General features: G+C 58.1%; 5 protein-coding genes across 5 annotated transcripts; all 5 read left to right on the top strand.

Annotated features, from left to right (window-relative positions):
- The first annotated feature begins 4,251 nt into the window (after positions 1-4,251).
- TRAVEDRAFT_64141 (uncharacterized protein) lies at positions 4,252-5,200 on the top strand. The gene is made up of 2 exons (XM_008038769.1): positions 4,252-4,753; positions 4,856-5,200. Exon 1 carries the CDS (start codon positions 4,322-4,324, stop codon positions 4,709-4,711), a length of 390 nt encoding a protein of 129 aa, XP_008036960.1. The 5' UTR covers positions 4,252-4,321; the 3' UTR covers positions 4,712-4,753; positions 4,856-5,200.
- Positions 5,201-5,244: 44 nt separating this feature from the next.
- TRAVEDRAFT_71054 (uncharacterized protein) lies at positions 5,245-7,174 on the top strand (the record flags this gene model as incomplete). The annotated part of the gene is made up of 6 exons (XM_008038768.1): positions 5,245-5,454; positions 5,884-6,085; positions 6,248-6,317; positions 6,417-6,480; positions 6,592-6,670; positions 6,731-7,174. The coding sequence occupies 6 exons, from the start codon at positions 5,245-5,247 to the stop codon at positions 7,069-7,071; spliced, it is 966 nt and encodes a 321-aa protein (XP_008036959.1). The 3' UTR covers positions 7,072-7,174.
- An 827-nt stretch (positions 7,175-8,001) lies between these two features.
- TRAVEDRAFT_165804 (uncharacterized protein) lies at positions 8,002-10,027 on the top strand. The gene is made up of 7 exons (XM_008038767.1): positions 8,002-8,202; positions 8,570-8,642; positions 8,695-8,715; positions 8,771-8,917; positions 8,972-8,984; positions 9,036-9,509; positions 9,569-10,027. Exons 1-7 carry the CDS (start codon positions 8,072-8,074, stop codon positions 9,748-9,750), a joined length of 1,041 nt encoding a protein of 346 aa, XP_008036958.1. The 5' UTR covers positions 8,002-8,071; the 3' UTR covers positions 9,751-10,027.
- Positions 10,028-10,243: 216 nt separating this feature from the next.
- Positions 10,244-12,057, top strand: TRAVEDRAFT_165801 (uncharacterized protein; the record flags this gene model as incomplete). The annotated part of the gene is made up of 7 exons (XM_008038766.1): positions 10,244-10,455; positions 10,508-10,700; positions 10,924-11,147; positions 11,206-11,220; positions 11,271-11,353; positions 11,408-11,484; positions 11,543-12,057. 7 exons carry the CDS (start codon positions 10,244-10,246, stop codon positions 11,957-11,959), a joined length of 1,221 nt encoding a protein of 406 aa, XP_008036957.1. The 3' UTR covers positions 11,960-12,057.
- A 2,457-nt stretch (positions 12,058-14,514) lies between these two features.
- Positions 14,515-16,095, top strand: TRAVEDRAFT_165799 (SGNH hydrolase). Its single transcript, XM_008038765.1, has 5 exons — positions 14,515-14,644; positions 14,744-14,826; positions 14,895-15,350; positions 15,405-15,487; positions 15,547-16,095. Exons 1-5 carry the CDS (start codon positions 14,551-14,553, stop codon positions 15,617-15,619), a joined length of 789 nt encoding a protein of 262 aa, XP_008036956.1. The 5' UTR covers positions 14,515-14,550; the 3' UTR covers positions 15,620-16,095.
- The last annotated feature ends 561 nt before the right edge of the window (positions 16,096-16,656 follow it).

Below are 16,656 nucleotides of genomic sequence, written 5' to 3'. Positions count from 1 at the left end.
AAGCTTCCTCACCGTCGGAACACAGAAATGACACACACATAGGGATCTACGTTAACAACATATGGGAGCCGACATCGAACACATTCACATGCAACTATGCCTCGGATATCACGAGGAATTGCTATCTGTACTCGCCGCGCCGTCTCGACTTCTATGGTAGTTGGTGCGTACCTATGCTTTTTGAAGATTTTCAGATTCAAATGCGTCTAATAAGGGCTGATCATCGAACATTTGCTCATAGAGACATTTACATCCATTACCACCCGCATGGTGGTCGGATCTGCACTCTTCTGCACACCTGGGACAATCACCAGATGCCCCCTCTACAAATGGTCAAGGCTGGGGTACGCCCGCTGATCGAACAACGCTAAACTCGCAGGCACCTCCCGCGGTGCACGATCGTGCGCGCCCACCCACCCTCCACCGCAGCGGGCCAGGAACAATGACGCAACAGACGTCGATAGCGCGACCCAGGCCAGCCCTGAGCCAAGGCGTACGAACAGAAGCCCCGCGAAGTCCTGGAAGTCCTGGGGCGCGACGAATTGGGGCAGCGCACATCATTCGAAGCGCCGCCGTCTCCGCCGCCGCTGCAAGCATGGTGGAGTCGATTGCGCGCGGGAGGTGTGCGGGCCTGGCGATAAGCCGAGCCGGGAGAGGCGACTGTATTGGGCGCGGCGTCGCGGTGTTGCAACCGCGAGCACCCCTCCTGGCCCCCCGGGGAAGTACGAGGCCGTACATGTCAGTGCCACTGTGGGGGCGCGCAGGTGCCGCAATTATCGCGCATCGACTCGTCGAATCTCAACTCTCGAGTAGGGGCGACCCACGCGGCGTGCGAGCAGGATGCAGTCGATCTGCGCGTCGTGTCGTCATTGTTTGCATCGACCTCCCCCATCGAGCGCTCTGGGCCGGCGAATTAGCGTCGTTCGTTCTGGGATGCAGCTGCACCGCTTTCGCGCACCTTCTCCGCGAACCTGAGTGTGATTCCGGAGAGCGTGCATGCCGGCGGGACGACGGGTCCCCGCTCTGCATGCTAAGACGATGCTAAGGTGGTGGAGCGCAGGCGAGTGACCTGCGTACAGTCGATGCAGCGCCGCCCATCTGACCGCGATCGGACCTGGAGAGGGGGAAATGATAATAGAGCAGGATGACTCGCAGGGCGGACGACGATAATGAAAAACGTACTAACCTGATTTTGTTCGCCGTGTTCCGTCTTGTTCCGTGCTATTTCCTCTCCTGTGTTTGTCCCCCGAACGTAGTTGTGCGTGTTGAGCGAAGAGTGGAGCGGCAGGATACGGCAGGTACCTTGCCGCGAGCGAGCCCGAGCGTCGGCCGGCGGTGCCACAGGCGCAGCGGCGGATGCATCGCGATGCGGGCGCACCGGCAATTCATCCCCAGGCCGCCCGCGCACGCGCTCACGTTTAGGGTGCAAGTTTGTTGAGCGGATCGCGCACGTCGGCGATGCATTGAAGGGGGTACGGACTCCGGAGGGTGGTCCGGGGGTGCCCTTGACGTTGTTGTCGCGAGGGCCGCCGACGTTTAGCATGAGACGCGGGGTGGCTGCTAAGCGTCCGCGCCAGATTCCAAGGCCATGTGCGCTCGGAACGACCGGTTCGAGCTGGTGATGCACGGAAAGCCGACGTCCATACGTTCAGACACCGGTGCGAACGCGGACGAGCAACGTGACAGCGCCCCGCACACAACGGGCTGCGGGGGCCCCGATATATCGTACGATGCAAGTCGCCGAGGGCGCAAAACGGGTGTTCGGTGTGGTAGCGGGCGCGCACGTCTGCTCGCGCAACGACAAGCAGGACACATTCTCTCATGGATTTCGGGCCTCTGGGCCGGTCGCGTTTACGCAAACTCTGCGCGCGCGGGGCACCTGACGCGGCCGCGTCTGCGTCCGTTGCCGCTTCGAGTTTGCCTTCGTGCTTCTTTGACCGCGGAACAAGGCCGAGGAGGGCTGCGGGGAGACAACGTGGGGCAGCGCGGCGCCGGCACTGCGTTGCTATTCACCGTCGGGTCGCCCCCCACGTCTTCGTGCGGGGTACGTGTAGATAATTACCCAATCGTGCGACCGGATCCCAGAACGGCCTTCTCGCCATGCGGCGAGAAGATGGACGAAGGCCACACTTGAGCTTGCGTCAAACCACTGGCACTGAAGTTGCGGGAATGCGTGAGGTGCTTCCTAGGCCGTTCGGACCGCGCGTGGCCTGAACCGTGCCAGAGCGTGTCAGTTGGGCGAAGAGCTGAAGGTGTGCAGACGTATTCTGAGTCATCTGAGTTCAATGTGAGGAAGCAAAACGCCCTCTCCGATGGGTTGGCTGTGCCCGCGCCCGACGTAATCTGGCTGTTTACGACACGGCAGGTGTCCGCGTCCTCGCACGCAACAAGAGGGTGACACATGGGCGGGTATGCGTAGTCGGACGACCCTCCATAGCAAGCACAGGCCGTCATGAAACTGCATGAGCGATGGGGCCTTGAGCGGTACCCAGGCTCCAAAATAGATTCTTAACTGAAGGATTGACGCACCATGACAGTGCGGTATGCGGGTAGAACGGCCGGGAAGCACTCGCGTTCTTGAGAGCCAAGCCCGTCCGTTTGGGCAGTCGCTGTGCCACAACCGCCACTGCACCAGCCCGAACGCCAGTAATAGACCGGATTTGGCGGCTGTGAGCACCATAACCCCGCACTGGGGAAGCCGTGTTGACTCAGTGCCTCGTCCGGATCCTGAGGCTGTCGGACGGTCGGCGCGACGACAAGCGTCGTGACTGACGAGCATGTAAGAGAAGTGATGGTTACATACGGCGCCGGCGGGTGATAGCGATCGTGTCAATGTTTCCCCCGTTGCGGGACGTACAGGCTGATGAGTTGAGTCGGCTTAGCAGAGATGGATGGACACGGGACCCCTGGCAATCCTCCCAGATGCTTAATGGAAGGCCTAGAACAGATGGGGGTTACCGGAGCCCTATGCCTCGTATCGAACAGACCAAATGATCATGGGCATTGGGCACTCCGGGCTAGCAAGGCTTTGCACTGCACCGAAGCGAAGTTTTGTATTGAGCGGAGCATAATTCCTCGTGGCAAGCATACTCACCTTGAACAAAGAGGTCCCTATACCTCAAAACGTACGCCGTACACGCGGCGCATATCAAACCGCCCCCGTGAGTACCGCCAACTCAGACCCGGACCTCGTTTCGGCTGGAGACGTACTAGGGACTCTCTACGGAGCTGGCCAACGCTTCGCTAGAATCAGTAAGTCGATATACCTTGAGAAGCGGTGTACAGGACCATTTTGACTGCGAGGCTGCGGGTGCCAGAATGGATGGGAACGAAACTAACCTGGACTACTCTTCACCATCTATGTGAGGTACTTGTAGGCATTAGAGCTATTTCGCAATGCGTTTGCCCCGCCTCGGCTGGAGCTCTTTTGGCCTTGCTCCAGGTGTCTCCCGTGTGAACTTTGACCTTGCTCCGCTCTGGATTGGTACTTCACGGGCACGAAAAATCGCGCGTTGCGAAACATCTCTATTGGCGGGGCCTCTGGACACGCTGGAAAGCGGGCTCCACCACGAGGCGGCGAAGAGTGTGCGCAGACGACCAAATTTGCGGTCGTTGCATCATTTCCCCGCACTGTCAGAGAGCGCTCCGTGTGCCGTAAGACCTCACGGACGCTGACCGCATCTCCTTCTTGCCGCAAGGCTCCCAGGCAATCCGGGGCAGGCACGGCTGACAGGAACCACCAGCAGTGTTCCAGTGCTTTCGGACGACCGGCAGGTTCGGAGAAACACCCAAGACCGAGCGAGCGGGCGACGAATGGGAGACGATAGGAAGAGCTAGGATATGATTGGCCATGGATGATGGGGGGAGGAAGCACAGGCGTTGTGGAGCGGAAAGTGGGCTCTCGGCGAGATCGCGATGCGCGCGATCGTAGATTCGAGCAGAGCCGAAATTGGCGCGTGGCGGGGGAGGAACCGGGCGCCTGCCGCGATCCAGGATCCCGGTCGAGGATCGACATGTGGGGACGAGGGCTAAACAGGTGACCGAACGGGAGCCGATCGCAAACATGGACACCGTGGTTTTCCCGGCCCTCTCTTCCGTCCGTTCCATCGGGCACGAGCCCATGCCACAACTTAGCGGCCAGGGCTCGCTATTCTTCTTTCTTTTATCCTCATCGCAATCCGAGTATAAGTACTCCTGCTCCACTTTCCCCTCATCCCCTCATCCCATCGGACATCCCCACTCGTAAATCTCGCCCTCGCTCTCACCCCTGCGCATCCTCGCGTTTAGCCACCGCACTCTCACCCAACTCTCACCGCACATCATGTCGAACTCCGTGCTCAAGTCCTTCGACCCCCTCGCGACCCACCCCTTCACCAACAACTCCGGGCTCCTCCCTAAGCCTGCCGCCCCCTCGCAGTACCCCCACCACTCGCCATCGAAAGCGTCCCCCGCGAACAACGGCCAGGGCCCCATCATCCTCACCACCTCCCCCGTCCACGCGCCACAGCCCAAGCGGGCCGCGCCCAAGTCATCCGGACACAAGCCCATCTTCGTCCCCTTCCGTCCAGAGCGCTCCTCACCAGAGCTCGAGGACATCCTGCTCAAGAAGAAGTTCGTGGACGCGTTCCATGGCAAGGGGTCATGGGGCATCGACCAGGTCCCTCTACCCTCCGCGGTCCCGTCCTCGGGGAAGCAGGGCAAGGCCCAGTGATGTAATCACCCCTCATACCCCATGTGATGTTCTATACCCACTGTGAGTCGCGCTTCCTCCCTCCCGCTCTCCATCCCGCTCCGCGTTCGCGCGCCATCCCTCTTTCCGCTCGTTCAGTTCAGTTGCTCAACTCGGTCCGCGCAGATCATCCCACCACTGTCTATCACGAAGTCACGACTATGCACCGGCCTTGCGAGTCATTCCCACCGCGCACCCCCACTCCTCGCGGCGAGCCCCGCGCCGCCCGGCACTACCATACCCTCAGGTCTACTCAAGCGAAGCATGCCGAGTCGCATTGTATTATACTTAGGAGGGTTCCTGTAAATAGCGCAGGGTAATGGGCCATCGTGGTCACTACTAGGACCGGGCGTATCTTTCACTCATGTTACGTATCGCTCGCATCTTGCATCTTGCTCTCTACCTACGTTCTGCACCATCTGGCTCGTTCACCTGTCTTCTGCACCATCGCAATCATAATGTACCATGCTCTCTCTCCGGAGTCGTCTCCGCCACCACTCTCGTCCGAAACCGACATGCCTCCGCCACCACTGTTCTCCAACATCGACACCTCTCCGCCACCACTCCCTTCCGACAGCGTCTATACCTCCTGCTATTGTGAAGAGAACATCTACCTCCTCGCTCAAGCATTTACTCAACTTTCGGATGCCGACTCCACTGCGGACGACCGTGGGCCCTGGCCGTGGCAGATCTACGTCGTTTTCATCTCCAACGGCGGTAAAACGGTCCGTGATTCAATTACCTTCTCTCCACTGCACTTCAAAGTGGCTACAGCATCTTTCATATCGGCCGCACCACCGTCTTGTCCGCGTTCTTACAGTCTTGCGCTATAGCTCACTCGATGTATGTTATGTTACTCGAGGTAGCTTGACGCATAGACAGCTTTTCTACACTTGGTCTGTTACTTAGCACATGCCAGGCGTCCGACAGGATTATGCCCCGCTTGCACTCCTGCAAGAGTCCTGGCTCCAGCGCCGGATTCAAGCTGTCGCGTTCAATATAGGGTGCTCCAAGCTCCATGAGAGCAAAAACGTCCGAGACGGCCTCTCGATATGAAAGCTGCTGGAACTATAAAGCCGGGCCTTCTTGAGCCACCGACTACATGTACGGCGACGACGCTCAGCGGACATTGGCTGACCTCCTCCACCGTCTAGGTCGCTCTCTGGAGCCAGAAGACACCTAGTGGCGTCGTCGTCTGGGATTATCACGTCGTACTCGTTCTATTACCCCGCACCCCACTTGACCCCGGGTCTGATGGCGCCCCCACGCCCGAGTCGGACTCGCAGGGCACTGCGGAGCGCCATGCCTGGGTCTACGATTTTGACACGACCCTCCCTGTGCCCTGCTCATGGATAGGTGAGCATTCTGTCTCTACTCATTCGCCATTCCCGCCCTCCGGTAGAACGTGATAATGACCGTTCGCTCTGCCCTGATCGCACGAGCTCGAGCGCGCGTGAGCACACGATCGCGCTCCTGATGCCGCGCACGTCCGCTGCGCATGCTGACCGCGCCGCCCAGACTACATCGCGGGGACGTTTCCCTATGCCGCCGCGCGCGCCCGCAGCTGCGTCGACGAGAGGTTCCACAGGTACGCCCCGCACGCCCTAAACGCGTCCCCGCGTGTCCCCACGGCACTCATCAGATCGCCCTCCCATTGCTTCCCTGCGTGCGGCACGATCTCGCATAGCGTGTTCAGAGTCATACGCGCCGACGTGTATCTTGATCACTTTGCCTCCGACCGGTCGCACATGGTCAGCAGATGTTCCCTTACCCGTGCTTTATGGGCGCGGACCTGTGCTGACCGACTGCCTATCGCGTCGAACACCCTCCGGGGACGCGCCTCTGTGCCTGCATTGCGTTAGATCACCCCCGCGTTGACGACGGACGTGGAGACGCAGCGCCCGAGCGGTGGCGCGTCGGAAGGTCGGGGGAGAATCGACGGTGCGTCCTCGCCTCACTGCGCTTCGCGTACGCTGCTTCCTTTGGCTCATGGCCACACAGAAGCCCCGGAAGTGGCAGAAGAGGGCCCAAGATATGCCAGCCCGCCACCGGGGTACCCACCGATATGTGGTGCGAAGGCGCGGGCGCTGGGGATCACAGACAACCTGATGCGATCCTTCGTGGCGATGGACGCGCTGCCGGCCCCGCTCGCCGAGGAACCTGTAACCCGGCGCGAAGGCGAAGACGAGGGTTCAGGGTCAATGGGGAGCGAGGCAGTTCGGTATGGGCAGGTGACGGACATGGTCGGCTTCTTGAACTGGCTGGCTGGGAGTCCGGACGCGGGGCGTGAGGAGCGGGAGGACATGTGCTGGACGGAACGGGTGCGCGGGGTCTGTCGGTGAGCAGGGCTCGAGAGCGGTCTGTGCCCTCCGAGAGGGGCGGCTGCGCGGGGATGTGTAAGCTACGGGGTGCACGCGACATTCAATAAGGATTTGCCACAGTTTGTCGAGGCGACCTTCGCTTTTACGTCTCCCCGCACTCTGTCCGGCGCCCTCGCAGGAGAACGGTCCGTAGATCCTCGCTTCAAGTGTCGAATAGGGTGGTCGCGTGTCGTGTGCACGAAATTGGCGAACTGGAGATGAGGGATGGATTCAATTGCGGTGAGCTTGTCATGAGATGAGCAATACAGTCGGAGGCTTCTCAAGCTAAGAGCGTTGACTTCCCTGTGAATATCGATGATTGTATAGCAATGGACTCAACGCTTCTGAACGATGCGCCTAGACCCGCGTACATATCAATCTTCGGTGCTGCAAGTGGTGCTGCAGCTCGCTGTTTGTCGCGAGCTGATTGATAAGTTCCCCTCGACTTTCAAGCACAAGACGCAGGCCCTAAGCCTGACCATGTAATCGCTAGCTCGCCCGAGACTAACCTATAAGCTTGACTGTCTGGCGGAGGACCCATGTGCATATTTCGTACTCCGTTACGGTATGCAGTGATACCAGTGGAAGAAACATGCATTCATGGTACTACGAGCGCTGACTGTCCTCGAAGACCACCAGTGAGAATCGCAGTCATCCCACGCCATCATTTAGAACTCACCGACATTTTCTCCAAACACCAGCTGCTCATATAACAGGTTCCTAGGATGTCCGCTGTGGTTGAACACCAGAAAACGAAAGCAGCCACAGCGGTACCACTTGCCGCCTTCCTAAACTGGCTGTGTGATCACTCTGTGACTGCTGGTGACTGTAGCGTGACTGAGGAGCTTTCGCGTGTCGCGTGGGCGTCTGAGGTGCTCGTCTGTTCTTTCACCCTGCTCGTACGGCCTCCCTCCGCTGTCCTTGGCTGTCCTCATCAATCGCGTCTTTGTGTTCTTCGAGCTCCGGGAATATCATACACACCATGTCAACGATGATCAACGGACACAGCGGACCAAGCAACGGCGTGGCAGCATCGGGCGCGGAGGATGGGTACACGAATCATACCAGCCCCTCTACGAGCGCAAGCGTCCCTGCCACCAACGGATATGCTCAGTGAGTACTCGGGTTACTGCTTGTGCTGTATGCCAGGAGAAGCGGGCTCGCGTGGTCGTGTAGGCACACTTGCTCTGCTGTTTGCGACCAGAGGCGCGCGTGAGAGGCTCTAGCGAAGTGAAAAAGTATGACGTGCGTAGGACCTTGTGCTCGCGTGGAGTATCGCTCGCGCGTGCAGGCGGTCTTGTACGGTTTCAGCCTTACCATATTGTCGCGACGAGCCGAACTCTATGGGACGGGGAGATTTTTCCTCTTTGTCGCTGGGGCGTCTATCTGTCGCGTCTTGTTCTCAGATGAGATGATCTACCTTCCGGACGTGCTCTCGATCTTGCGAGCGCGATTGTGCTGACCCGATGTCCGCCGACAGACCACCGTCTATCTATCAGATGCACAATGAAGACATTGTGAACCACCTATACCAGTCTGGATTCCAGACCGGAGTACGTGCTCTCTGTTGTCCTTTGTGTGACGCGCGCTGACCACGAGTCATAGAATTACGCCGATACACTACTAGTGTGTTCTCTTTACTCTTTCCATGCGCTTCGAGTGTCATTGACGCTCGGTGTAGCATGTCCGCGGGACTATATACCGACTACACGCACTCATCTTGTCCCGGTCTCCATACCTTGCGCACTTGATGTCCACGTCTCCACAAACGGGTGGTCAACACATAATCTACGTTAATCTTGAACAAGAACCGGAGGTCACTGATGAGGTGCGTAGCTGTTTCATCGTTATCAGTAGAAATTATCGCTCATACTCCATTTAGGGCTTTCATCATGGTACGCAAGGCCGTTCTCCAGTAGCTTGAGCATGCGCTAACCTTCTCGCAGCTTTGGCTTATCTGTACTCCGGTGTATCCCTTGCTAATATCCGTCCCGAAAACGCGCGGGGCGTTCTTGCCGCGGGCTGCCTCCTCGGACGCATGGAAGAACTATGCAGTTATGCATACGAAATCTGCCAACAATCGATCAGCCTCGAGACTCTGCCGTCCTGGCTGGACTTTGTCGACACCGTACCCGCCTCGTCAGACGGGTCATCCACGCCGACCGTTGATCAACCTCCACACCTGCGTACAGCAATCTTTGGGCCGTACGCGCACCGCTTGCGCGAGGACATATTCAACTTCCTCGTTGTAACGCTACCAAACCTAGTCAACTATGGCGGACAGGCGACTCCTACGACGCCATTGCCCGAGGGTGCCAGTCAACACGCCGACGCGGGTCGCGAGACCCTTATCCAGGTGTATTCGCGCGTGCCGTTTGATCTGTTCAAGGCGGCAGTCGAGTCGCCAACATTCCAGCTAGGTAAGCCCTATCATCCGCGTCGCCTCTTATTACAAGGTGCTTAAATTTCTACGGCACAGGATCCGTGCACTCGCGCTTCAAGTTCGCAAAAGATGCCATCGAGCTGCGCAAGCAGGGCATTTCTCGTGGCACAGGCGCGGAGGAAACCGTCGTGCTCGCGTTTGGCGGGAACAGCTCATCAGGCGGTGTGCTCGTCACGCGCAAATTGCGCCGACGACAGCTGTGGAAGGTGAACTCGTGAGCGCCTGCGGCGCTCGGATGGAGGAGGGAGAGGGGAGAGGAGGAGCCGCTTCCCTATGTTGTATCGCGCGTCTGCTGCTGTGTTTGTGCTCGTCGTGTGTCTGTCTTGCATTGTCGTCGCAGTCATCGTGCCCCCCATTGTTGTGTCCATAGGATGGTGAAACTACGCGTATTATATCGGTCTGTACACGGCGTCGGACTCGGACCTCTATTGCTTTGGCTGTGGCCGCGTGTAGTTCAGCTCGTAGTCTTATAAAAATGTGTACATGGACGCCTCGTCTTACTCAAATTTCTCAAGGCCTCAACGGAGTGGAAATTAGTTCGACGTGCCGAGTTCCTGAGTGCCTCAGCCAGACAATCGAACCAGGAGACTTGCCATAAAGCGACGCAGTCACGGCTGTGACCCGGTGGCGGAGGGAGTTTGAACGGGCGCTCCGGGGCGTGTGGTGGCACACGTTCTCGCCGTCCGCCACCCCGCGTCGGCGTCGCAGACAATGTCGAGGCCTCCCCGACTCGCGCGTCCTCAATACGCGCCCCCATCTCCCTCAGGCTCGACCTTTTCGCAGGCTCCGCAGTACGTCTCATCGAGGGCAACATACCCCACATTCCTATCTCTGCAAGAGACCGCTTGGCTGCAGCTGACATGCGCGGGACGCGGGCTCGTTGATGCCTTCCGGTGGGACACAGTGATTAAGCTCATTGCGAGGTACGTGGCAAGAGTTTATGCATGCTACCAGGAGCTGATGTACTCTTTATAGTGATTCTGAGATACGCTCGAACGTACTGAAGTCGCTCATGCTTAACACCGTCTCTCTCGTGTCCATCTACTTCTTTGACTGGCTGCTCCTCCCACTCGCGCAAGGGCAACAGAAATGGCTGCATCGCAACGTTGGATGGTTCTACCAGGTACTCTGGCTACTGCCTGTTGTTGGCGTCTCGTTCTACCTAAATGTGAGTTCCTGCTCGTGTGATTTGGGTTGCTATATGCCATTCCTCTGCCTGGCCGTTACACGCACTTTGATGAGCCAATATCGTTGCCGTTATCATAGGATGGCGTGTGCGCCACCCCGTGATGCCATATTTTGCATTCTCTGATCATGCAATGCAAAGAGCGGTGCTCTCGCAGCCTGTTATGAGGAGCCGTTCACGCACTCATCTCTCACGATTACTGTAGAGCTCATGGTGCACGCTCATAGCCAAACGCACCTTCACGCTGCAACACGGATCGCGCGCCGCGGCGCAGCCACCTAATACATACAGCGGCATGCTCAACGCGCTCGCCACTTCTGCCTACCGCGGCGTCATGGTCTGCACGTCCGTCGTGGTTTCGTTTGCGCTGGCGTACATCCCGTATGTTGGACCTCTTGCCGGTTTCGTGTTTCTCTGCTGGATAGACGCGTGAGTGCAGTCACTCTGAGTTGTTGCGCTTTTGGAAGAGTGCTGACAGGCCCTATAGCTATTACTGCTTTGAGTGAGTGCATCGTGCCTGTAGCAGGATACGACATTCAATACTTTGTGCAGGTTCATTTGGATAGCGAGAGGATTCTCCCTCTCAAGACGAGTGCGCCATCTGGAAGAGCGATGGGCATACTACTTCGCATTCGGTGAGTGGTGTCCAGTCCACAGTGTAGGTATTTGAGGCTCATACACTTCCACAGGTCTTCCCACTTCTGCGCTGTGCATGTGGGGCAGCAGCCTGGCAAATGTTGCATTGTTTGCTCTCATCTTTCCTGCGGTAGGATTCTCTAAGACATAGTCTCTTATTTGCCGGACTGACACATCATCCATCACAGTACATCATCATGGCGATATACGCACGCCCCTTACCGGTCGACCCCTACAACCCCTCGACGTCGGTCGGCAGCCGAAGCGCGGTCGACGACGTCGTGCGATACCCGTCGCCGCTTGTACCCATCCGGATCCCAGTCTTCGCGCTCGTGATTTGGTTGAACGACTGGATTGTGCGCATCCTCAGCGTCGGCACAAGTGGTGGCGCGCCAAGCTCAGCGTACGGTGGCGGCGGGAAGCCTGGCGTGCGGCATAGACGGGTCCCCAGCGACAGTGTGGAGAGTATCGAGGAGGGCGAGGCGATTGAGCTGGATAGTGTGAGCGCTAGGAGCGGAGTGCCGGATGTGGGCAGAGCGAGAGTTCGAGCGGGAGGTTATGGGGGGAGTCCGAGCCTAGGAAGAGGAGGTCGGAAGTATGACTGATTGCTGCGGTCTCGGAGTGCACTACTATCACCGAGAATGATCGTTGGACAAGCGGTCGATATCCCCTGGAATTAAAAGGCCAGAGCGCGCGCAGTGACTGTATGTGCTTGTGTGCTCACTCCCTCAAGACTCAAGTAATTCGGAATACCATGCACTGCAGGGCGTGTATAAGGCCTGGCGGTTCAGTTCCGAAATGCGACTTGAACAATTTCCCGGCTTTGGATGATCATAGCACCCTCTTCCCCACAGTCATTATACACAGCTACACACCTGCTCTGCGGTTCGAGCGCCTAGGAAGCCATATTGGGAGTGGCACAACGACTACGTTCAACGGCGCTACCGCAGCCAGGCTTGCGTCTTCTCCATAACCAGCACTGTGCCATCCCGTAGACCTCGTCTCATTCCTCTGATCCCCAAAATTGTTAATCTAGGTTTTACGGTATGCAGAAGGTTAGTAACGCTGTTTCAGCGTCTGACAGCGTCGCTATAGATTTATGGCTCACTGGCAGGCAGGTCCGTCGGGCAACCCTCCGGGAGGGGGACATGCCTCTTCCTCAGCCATACGACAGTACTGGGAGCCGGATTTGAGCTCGCTTCACCTCTTGCCCTACGAAGAGTTTTGCGAAGCCGCCGACCAATACGAGCAACAACTCCAGAACACCATCGCTCGCCTGCGTGAGATGCGCAACGAGCGGAGCCCGCATGCCATGCAGCGTCTCCCGATAGAACTTCTTGTTCAGATCTTCAACGACGTCAGCCGCATATCCGATCCACGCTCAAGCCGCAGCCTCATTGCCCTCACCCACGTCTGTCGGAAATGGCGAGCAATCGCGCTGGACGTCTCAGAACTTTGGAGCAGCATCGTCGTCACGAGTCTGTCCAGAGACGGGGTGCATGCGTTCATCGAGCGGTCAAGGAACTCTTTGTTTAATATCCGTCTGCAAGATGCGCACGAGGCAATCGAATTCCGGTTCCTCTCAAATCTGCAGAGCCGCCTCCGCTCACTCATAATCGAAGCCAGTGGCCTCGCGGCTGCGGCCCAGGTCGCGAAACAGCTCTCGTGGAGACCTTCCCCGCACCTCGAAACGCTGTGCATACTCGGGCCTGGTGTGGACAGCGAATGGACCGAGATATTGGACTTGGATCTCTACCCTCCCCCAGGCGAAGATGAAGCCACCGCGCGAACTCTACCATCCTCCAGTCCCTCCCTACGTTATCTCCACATGCGACCCATGGTCATCCCATGGAGTACTGGCGTCTACTCCAACCTATCCGTCCTCGACCTCGGCACTTCGCGTCTCACCGGGCTTACCGTGGGCCGACTCATCTCAATCCTCAGACGATGCCCTGAGCTGGTCGAGCTACGCCTCCGCGTGGAAGGAGACCTCAAGGACAGTACACCGCCCCGCGACGGCTCGTGGGATGTCGCCTTGCCGCTGCTCTCCGTGTTCTCGGTCGATGGGCTTTCGCCGGAGCTCGCCGCGAGTGTCCTCTCACACCTCACGCTCCCCGCTTTCACTCGTTACACCCTCTCCGTGTGCTCCACGTGGCCGTCCATAGGCCCCTTCATCGCCGCCCTCCCTCTCGATCGGCGCCGTCTCCCAGGTCTAAGCGCAATTACCAGTGTGATGTTTGAGGTGGCCGACAACGGCGATGCCCACGTTACTCTCTTCCCGGCCCACGCCCCTACCATCGCGTTGACACTGACGGACGAAGCCCGTAACATGACGCTTCCATGCGTGCCCACAGCAGCGTCCGAGTCGCTCGAAGTAATCAAGACCATCGGCTCTCCATCCTCATCGATGTCGGCGTTCGCCCTAGACTGGCACGCCGTCTTCTGCCGGGTTCCCCGTCTCCGCCACTTACTCTTCGACAAACCTACCATCGAGGACCTGTCGTTTGCTATCGACGCCCTGGGGCGCCCTGGTGGGGACCCTTCTCATACCCTTCCTTTCCCGTGCCCCGCGCTGGAGTGCCTTGAGCTTGTCAGCTTGCCGCTCACCCGCGACCTGGGGGATCGCTTGGTCAACGCCTTGCGCAAGCGTAATGAGTGGGGATTCCCTACCTTGAGCTTGAAGGTACGCGATGCCATCGGATCGGACGACGAATTTCTGGCATGCCTCAGAGAGCTTGACGTGAACGTCGTCGAGACACTCATACACTAGTCTACGCTTTCAACTCTGCAGAATTTTTTGAACACGGACGTACTTGCTATCATATTGCCGTGTAGGTTCTTCTCTGTCTGTTGGCATGCTGGTTATTTTCAGGCTTCGATGTATAATCCGGATGGCTGTGCGTGCCAGTGCTCTTTATTGAACTTATTCCCATCCCATCAACGCATGTCAAATGTTTCCCTCGCACGACAGCGTACGGGACTGGTTTCGACTAGGTTTCGACCACCGCGGCTGCTTTAAGCGCAACTGTGTCCGCAGCATTACTAACAGCGATGCTCCGCGCAGCGATCTACAAGGATATAGATAGTGTCACAGAAAGTTCCCACTAAGCAGTCAGCACGTTATCATCATCGTGCAGATCTCTTTCTTCCGCCAGGATCTCTTACTGCAAGCCTATTGTAACTTACATCAACAAACATGACGGCCTACGTACAAGACGCGATCGTGCTGCTAGGCGACTCCATTACCCAGTTTGCTGCCAGCCCAGATGGGCTTGCTACCAAGCTCACAGGTGCGCCCGGATTCGACCCGTGCGATGCTATATGGCATATCACAAGGTGGTCGATATTGATCAGGTGTAGCTGACCTCTGCATGCGCATCGCCCCGCAGAGGCTTACTCGCGCAAGATGGACGTGATCAACCGTGGTCTCAGCGGGTACAACACCGACTGGATCACCCCCGTCTTCGAGCAGGTCCGTACCCACCTCTGCGTACCACCCTCCCAACGCCCAACCTCATCTGAACGCCCCCTCTTTTTTAGTGCTTCCCAACGCAGCACGAAGCGCAGCACGCCGCGAAGACGCGCCTGCTCGTGATCTGGCTTGGGGCGAACGACGCTGCGCTCCCGCACAGCGTGCAGCACGTCCCGCTCGCGCGCTACGAAGCGAACCTCGCCGCGCTCGTGCGCGCCGTGCGCTCCCCCGAGTCCCCGCGGTACTCCCCAGACACGCGCGTCGTGCTGCTCACGCCGCCCCCGGTGCAGCCCGCGCGCTGGGCGGCGGCGCTCGCGGGGTTCACGGGGAGCGCGGTGCAGGCCCCGGATCGGAGCTTGGAGGAGAGCAGGCGGTATGCGGAGGGCGTGAGGGCGGTCGCGGGAAGGGAGGGCGTCGCGGTCGCGGATGTGTGGGGGAAGATATGGGAGGCGGCGGGTGGGGATGAGGAGAGGGTGGGCGAGTTTTTGGTGGATGGGCTGCATCTGAACGGGAAGGGGTATCAGGTGCGTGGTGGTTTTTGGGAGGGTGACTGGATGAAGCTGAGAGGTGCTTGCTAGGTTGCGTATGACGCGTTGATTGCGGCGATCGAGGAGAAGTACCCCGAATATCACTATGACCGTCTGCGAATGGTCTTCCCGGAGTAAGTGTACTCGATAGCCAGGATTACTACAGGTCCTGATGTGCTCATCGTTTTGGTAGATGGTCCGTCATTGCTGAGAATGTGGAGAACTATCGCGAGCTGGCGAAGAAGAGGAGTGCGTTCGGCAACTAAGCACCCTTGGGTCAAATGGGCAGACAAGGCATGTATGGGTGATTATGTCACAATCATGGATGCATTAGGGACCAACACAACGTGTAATCTGTACCGGTGAATCAGCGTTTGGTGTAAAACAATAGCGAGAGCAGTTCGAGGGTGCGACAGAGGGAACGGACCTAGATAACTATTATGGTCATATCTGAGGATGCGGTATAAGCAAGGGAGGACCAAACACAACACTTCCTGTATACAGTCAGGAAAGGAGACGCCTCTACGAGAACATGGGATACGTGTGATATAGGTGACAATACTGGCACGGAACCGGGGAGACGTCAAATATCAGTCAAAGTGCATATAATGGCCCTTGACGCGCATCCGGCACTGTTCACAGTCCGCGCGAGGGCCCATGGTGAAGCGCTGCCGTTTCGTCGTTGCAGAAGTTGGTGTCTGCTGCGACTGGGCATTAAAGCCTGCGTGTGGGGATGAGGTAGAGGAGGGGGAACACATGGAAGCGTCCTCGAAGGCGAAGGTGGGTCCGGAAGAGGTCGAGGAGAGTGATGGGCTGTCGAGCGGGGGCTGTGTGTACATCTGGACGGGGGACGGGGTCGCGGCTTGTATCTGGATTGCGGGTATTTGAAGGCGGTTGGGGTTCTGGGACTGGTGTATATCTCTTCGGGAGGGGTATGCTGCCTCGGGTGGACGGAGGGATGATAATGATGGTCCATAGACTGATAAGTATGGGGATGGTCGTGGAGGTGATACAGACATTGTGTTCTCGTCGTTTGGCTGATATCGATGAAATGTTAGTATTGGAGAGGTAGAGTATTGCCAAGGGAGAGAGACGTACCATGGGTTCGTCAGTCATGACCTCATCTATGCGCACGTCTCCGCCCTCTTCCGTCATGGGCGTGCTGAACCCGCTCTGCTCTGAAGCAGGGCTCTCGAGGCGCATGCTTTGCGTTTGCGACACCCAGTCCTGCGGCATGTTTCGCGGGCGAGACGTAGGAGAGCTGGGGAGACCGTGTGATGCCGGGGAAGTCTGGAAGGGTGGG

Source organism: Trametes versicolor (genome assembly GCF_000271585.1).
Source record: "Trametes versicolor FP-101664 SS1 unplaced genomic scaffold TRAVEscaffold_4, whole genome shotgun sequence".
Taxonomy (NCBI): Eukaryota; Fungi; Basidiomycota; class Agaricomycetes; order Polyporales; family Polyporaceae; genus Trametes; species Trametes versicolor.
The sequence above is the reverse complement of the archived record's forward strand: the minus strand, read 5'-3'. Positions and strand labels throughout refer to the sequence as shown.

What these genes read in the sequence shown, in the direction of transcription:
- TRAVEDRAFT_165804 (XM_008038767.1), top strand. Translation starts at nt 8,072, where the DNA reads ATGTCAACGATGATCAACGGACACAGCGGACCAAGCAACGGCGTGGCA. An exon ending in ATTACGCCGATACACTACTA is followed by an intron (nt 8,716 to 8,770) that starts GTGTGTTCTCTT and finishes CGCTCGGTGTAG; the next exon opens with CATGTCCGCGGGACTATATA. An exon ending in GTCGCCAACATTCCAGCTAG is followed by an intron (nt 9,510 to 9,568) that starts GTAAGCCCTATC and finishes TCTACGGCACAG; the next exon opens with GATCCGTGCACTCGCGCTTC.
- TRAVEDRAFT_64141 (XM_008038769.1), top strand. Translation starts at nt 4,322, where the DNA reads ATGTCGAACTCCGTGCTCAAGTCCTTCGACCCCCTCGCGACCCACCCC.
- TRAVEDRAFT_165799 (XM_008038765.1), top strand. Translation starts at nt 14,551, where the DNA reads ATGACGGCCTACGTACAAGACGCGATCGTGCTGCTAGGCGACTCCATT. An exon ending in TCACCCCCGTCTTCGAGCAG is followed by an intron (nt 14,827 to 14,894) that starts GTCCGTACCCAC and finishes CCTCTTTTTTAG; the next exon opens with TGCTTCCCAACGCAGCACGA. An exon ending in TGAACGGGAAGGGGTATCAG is followed by an intron (nt 15,351 to 15,404) that starts GTGCGTGGTGGT and finishes GGTGCTTGCTAG; the next exon opens with GTTGCGTATGACGCGTTGAT.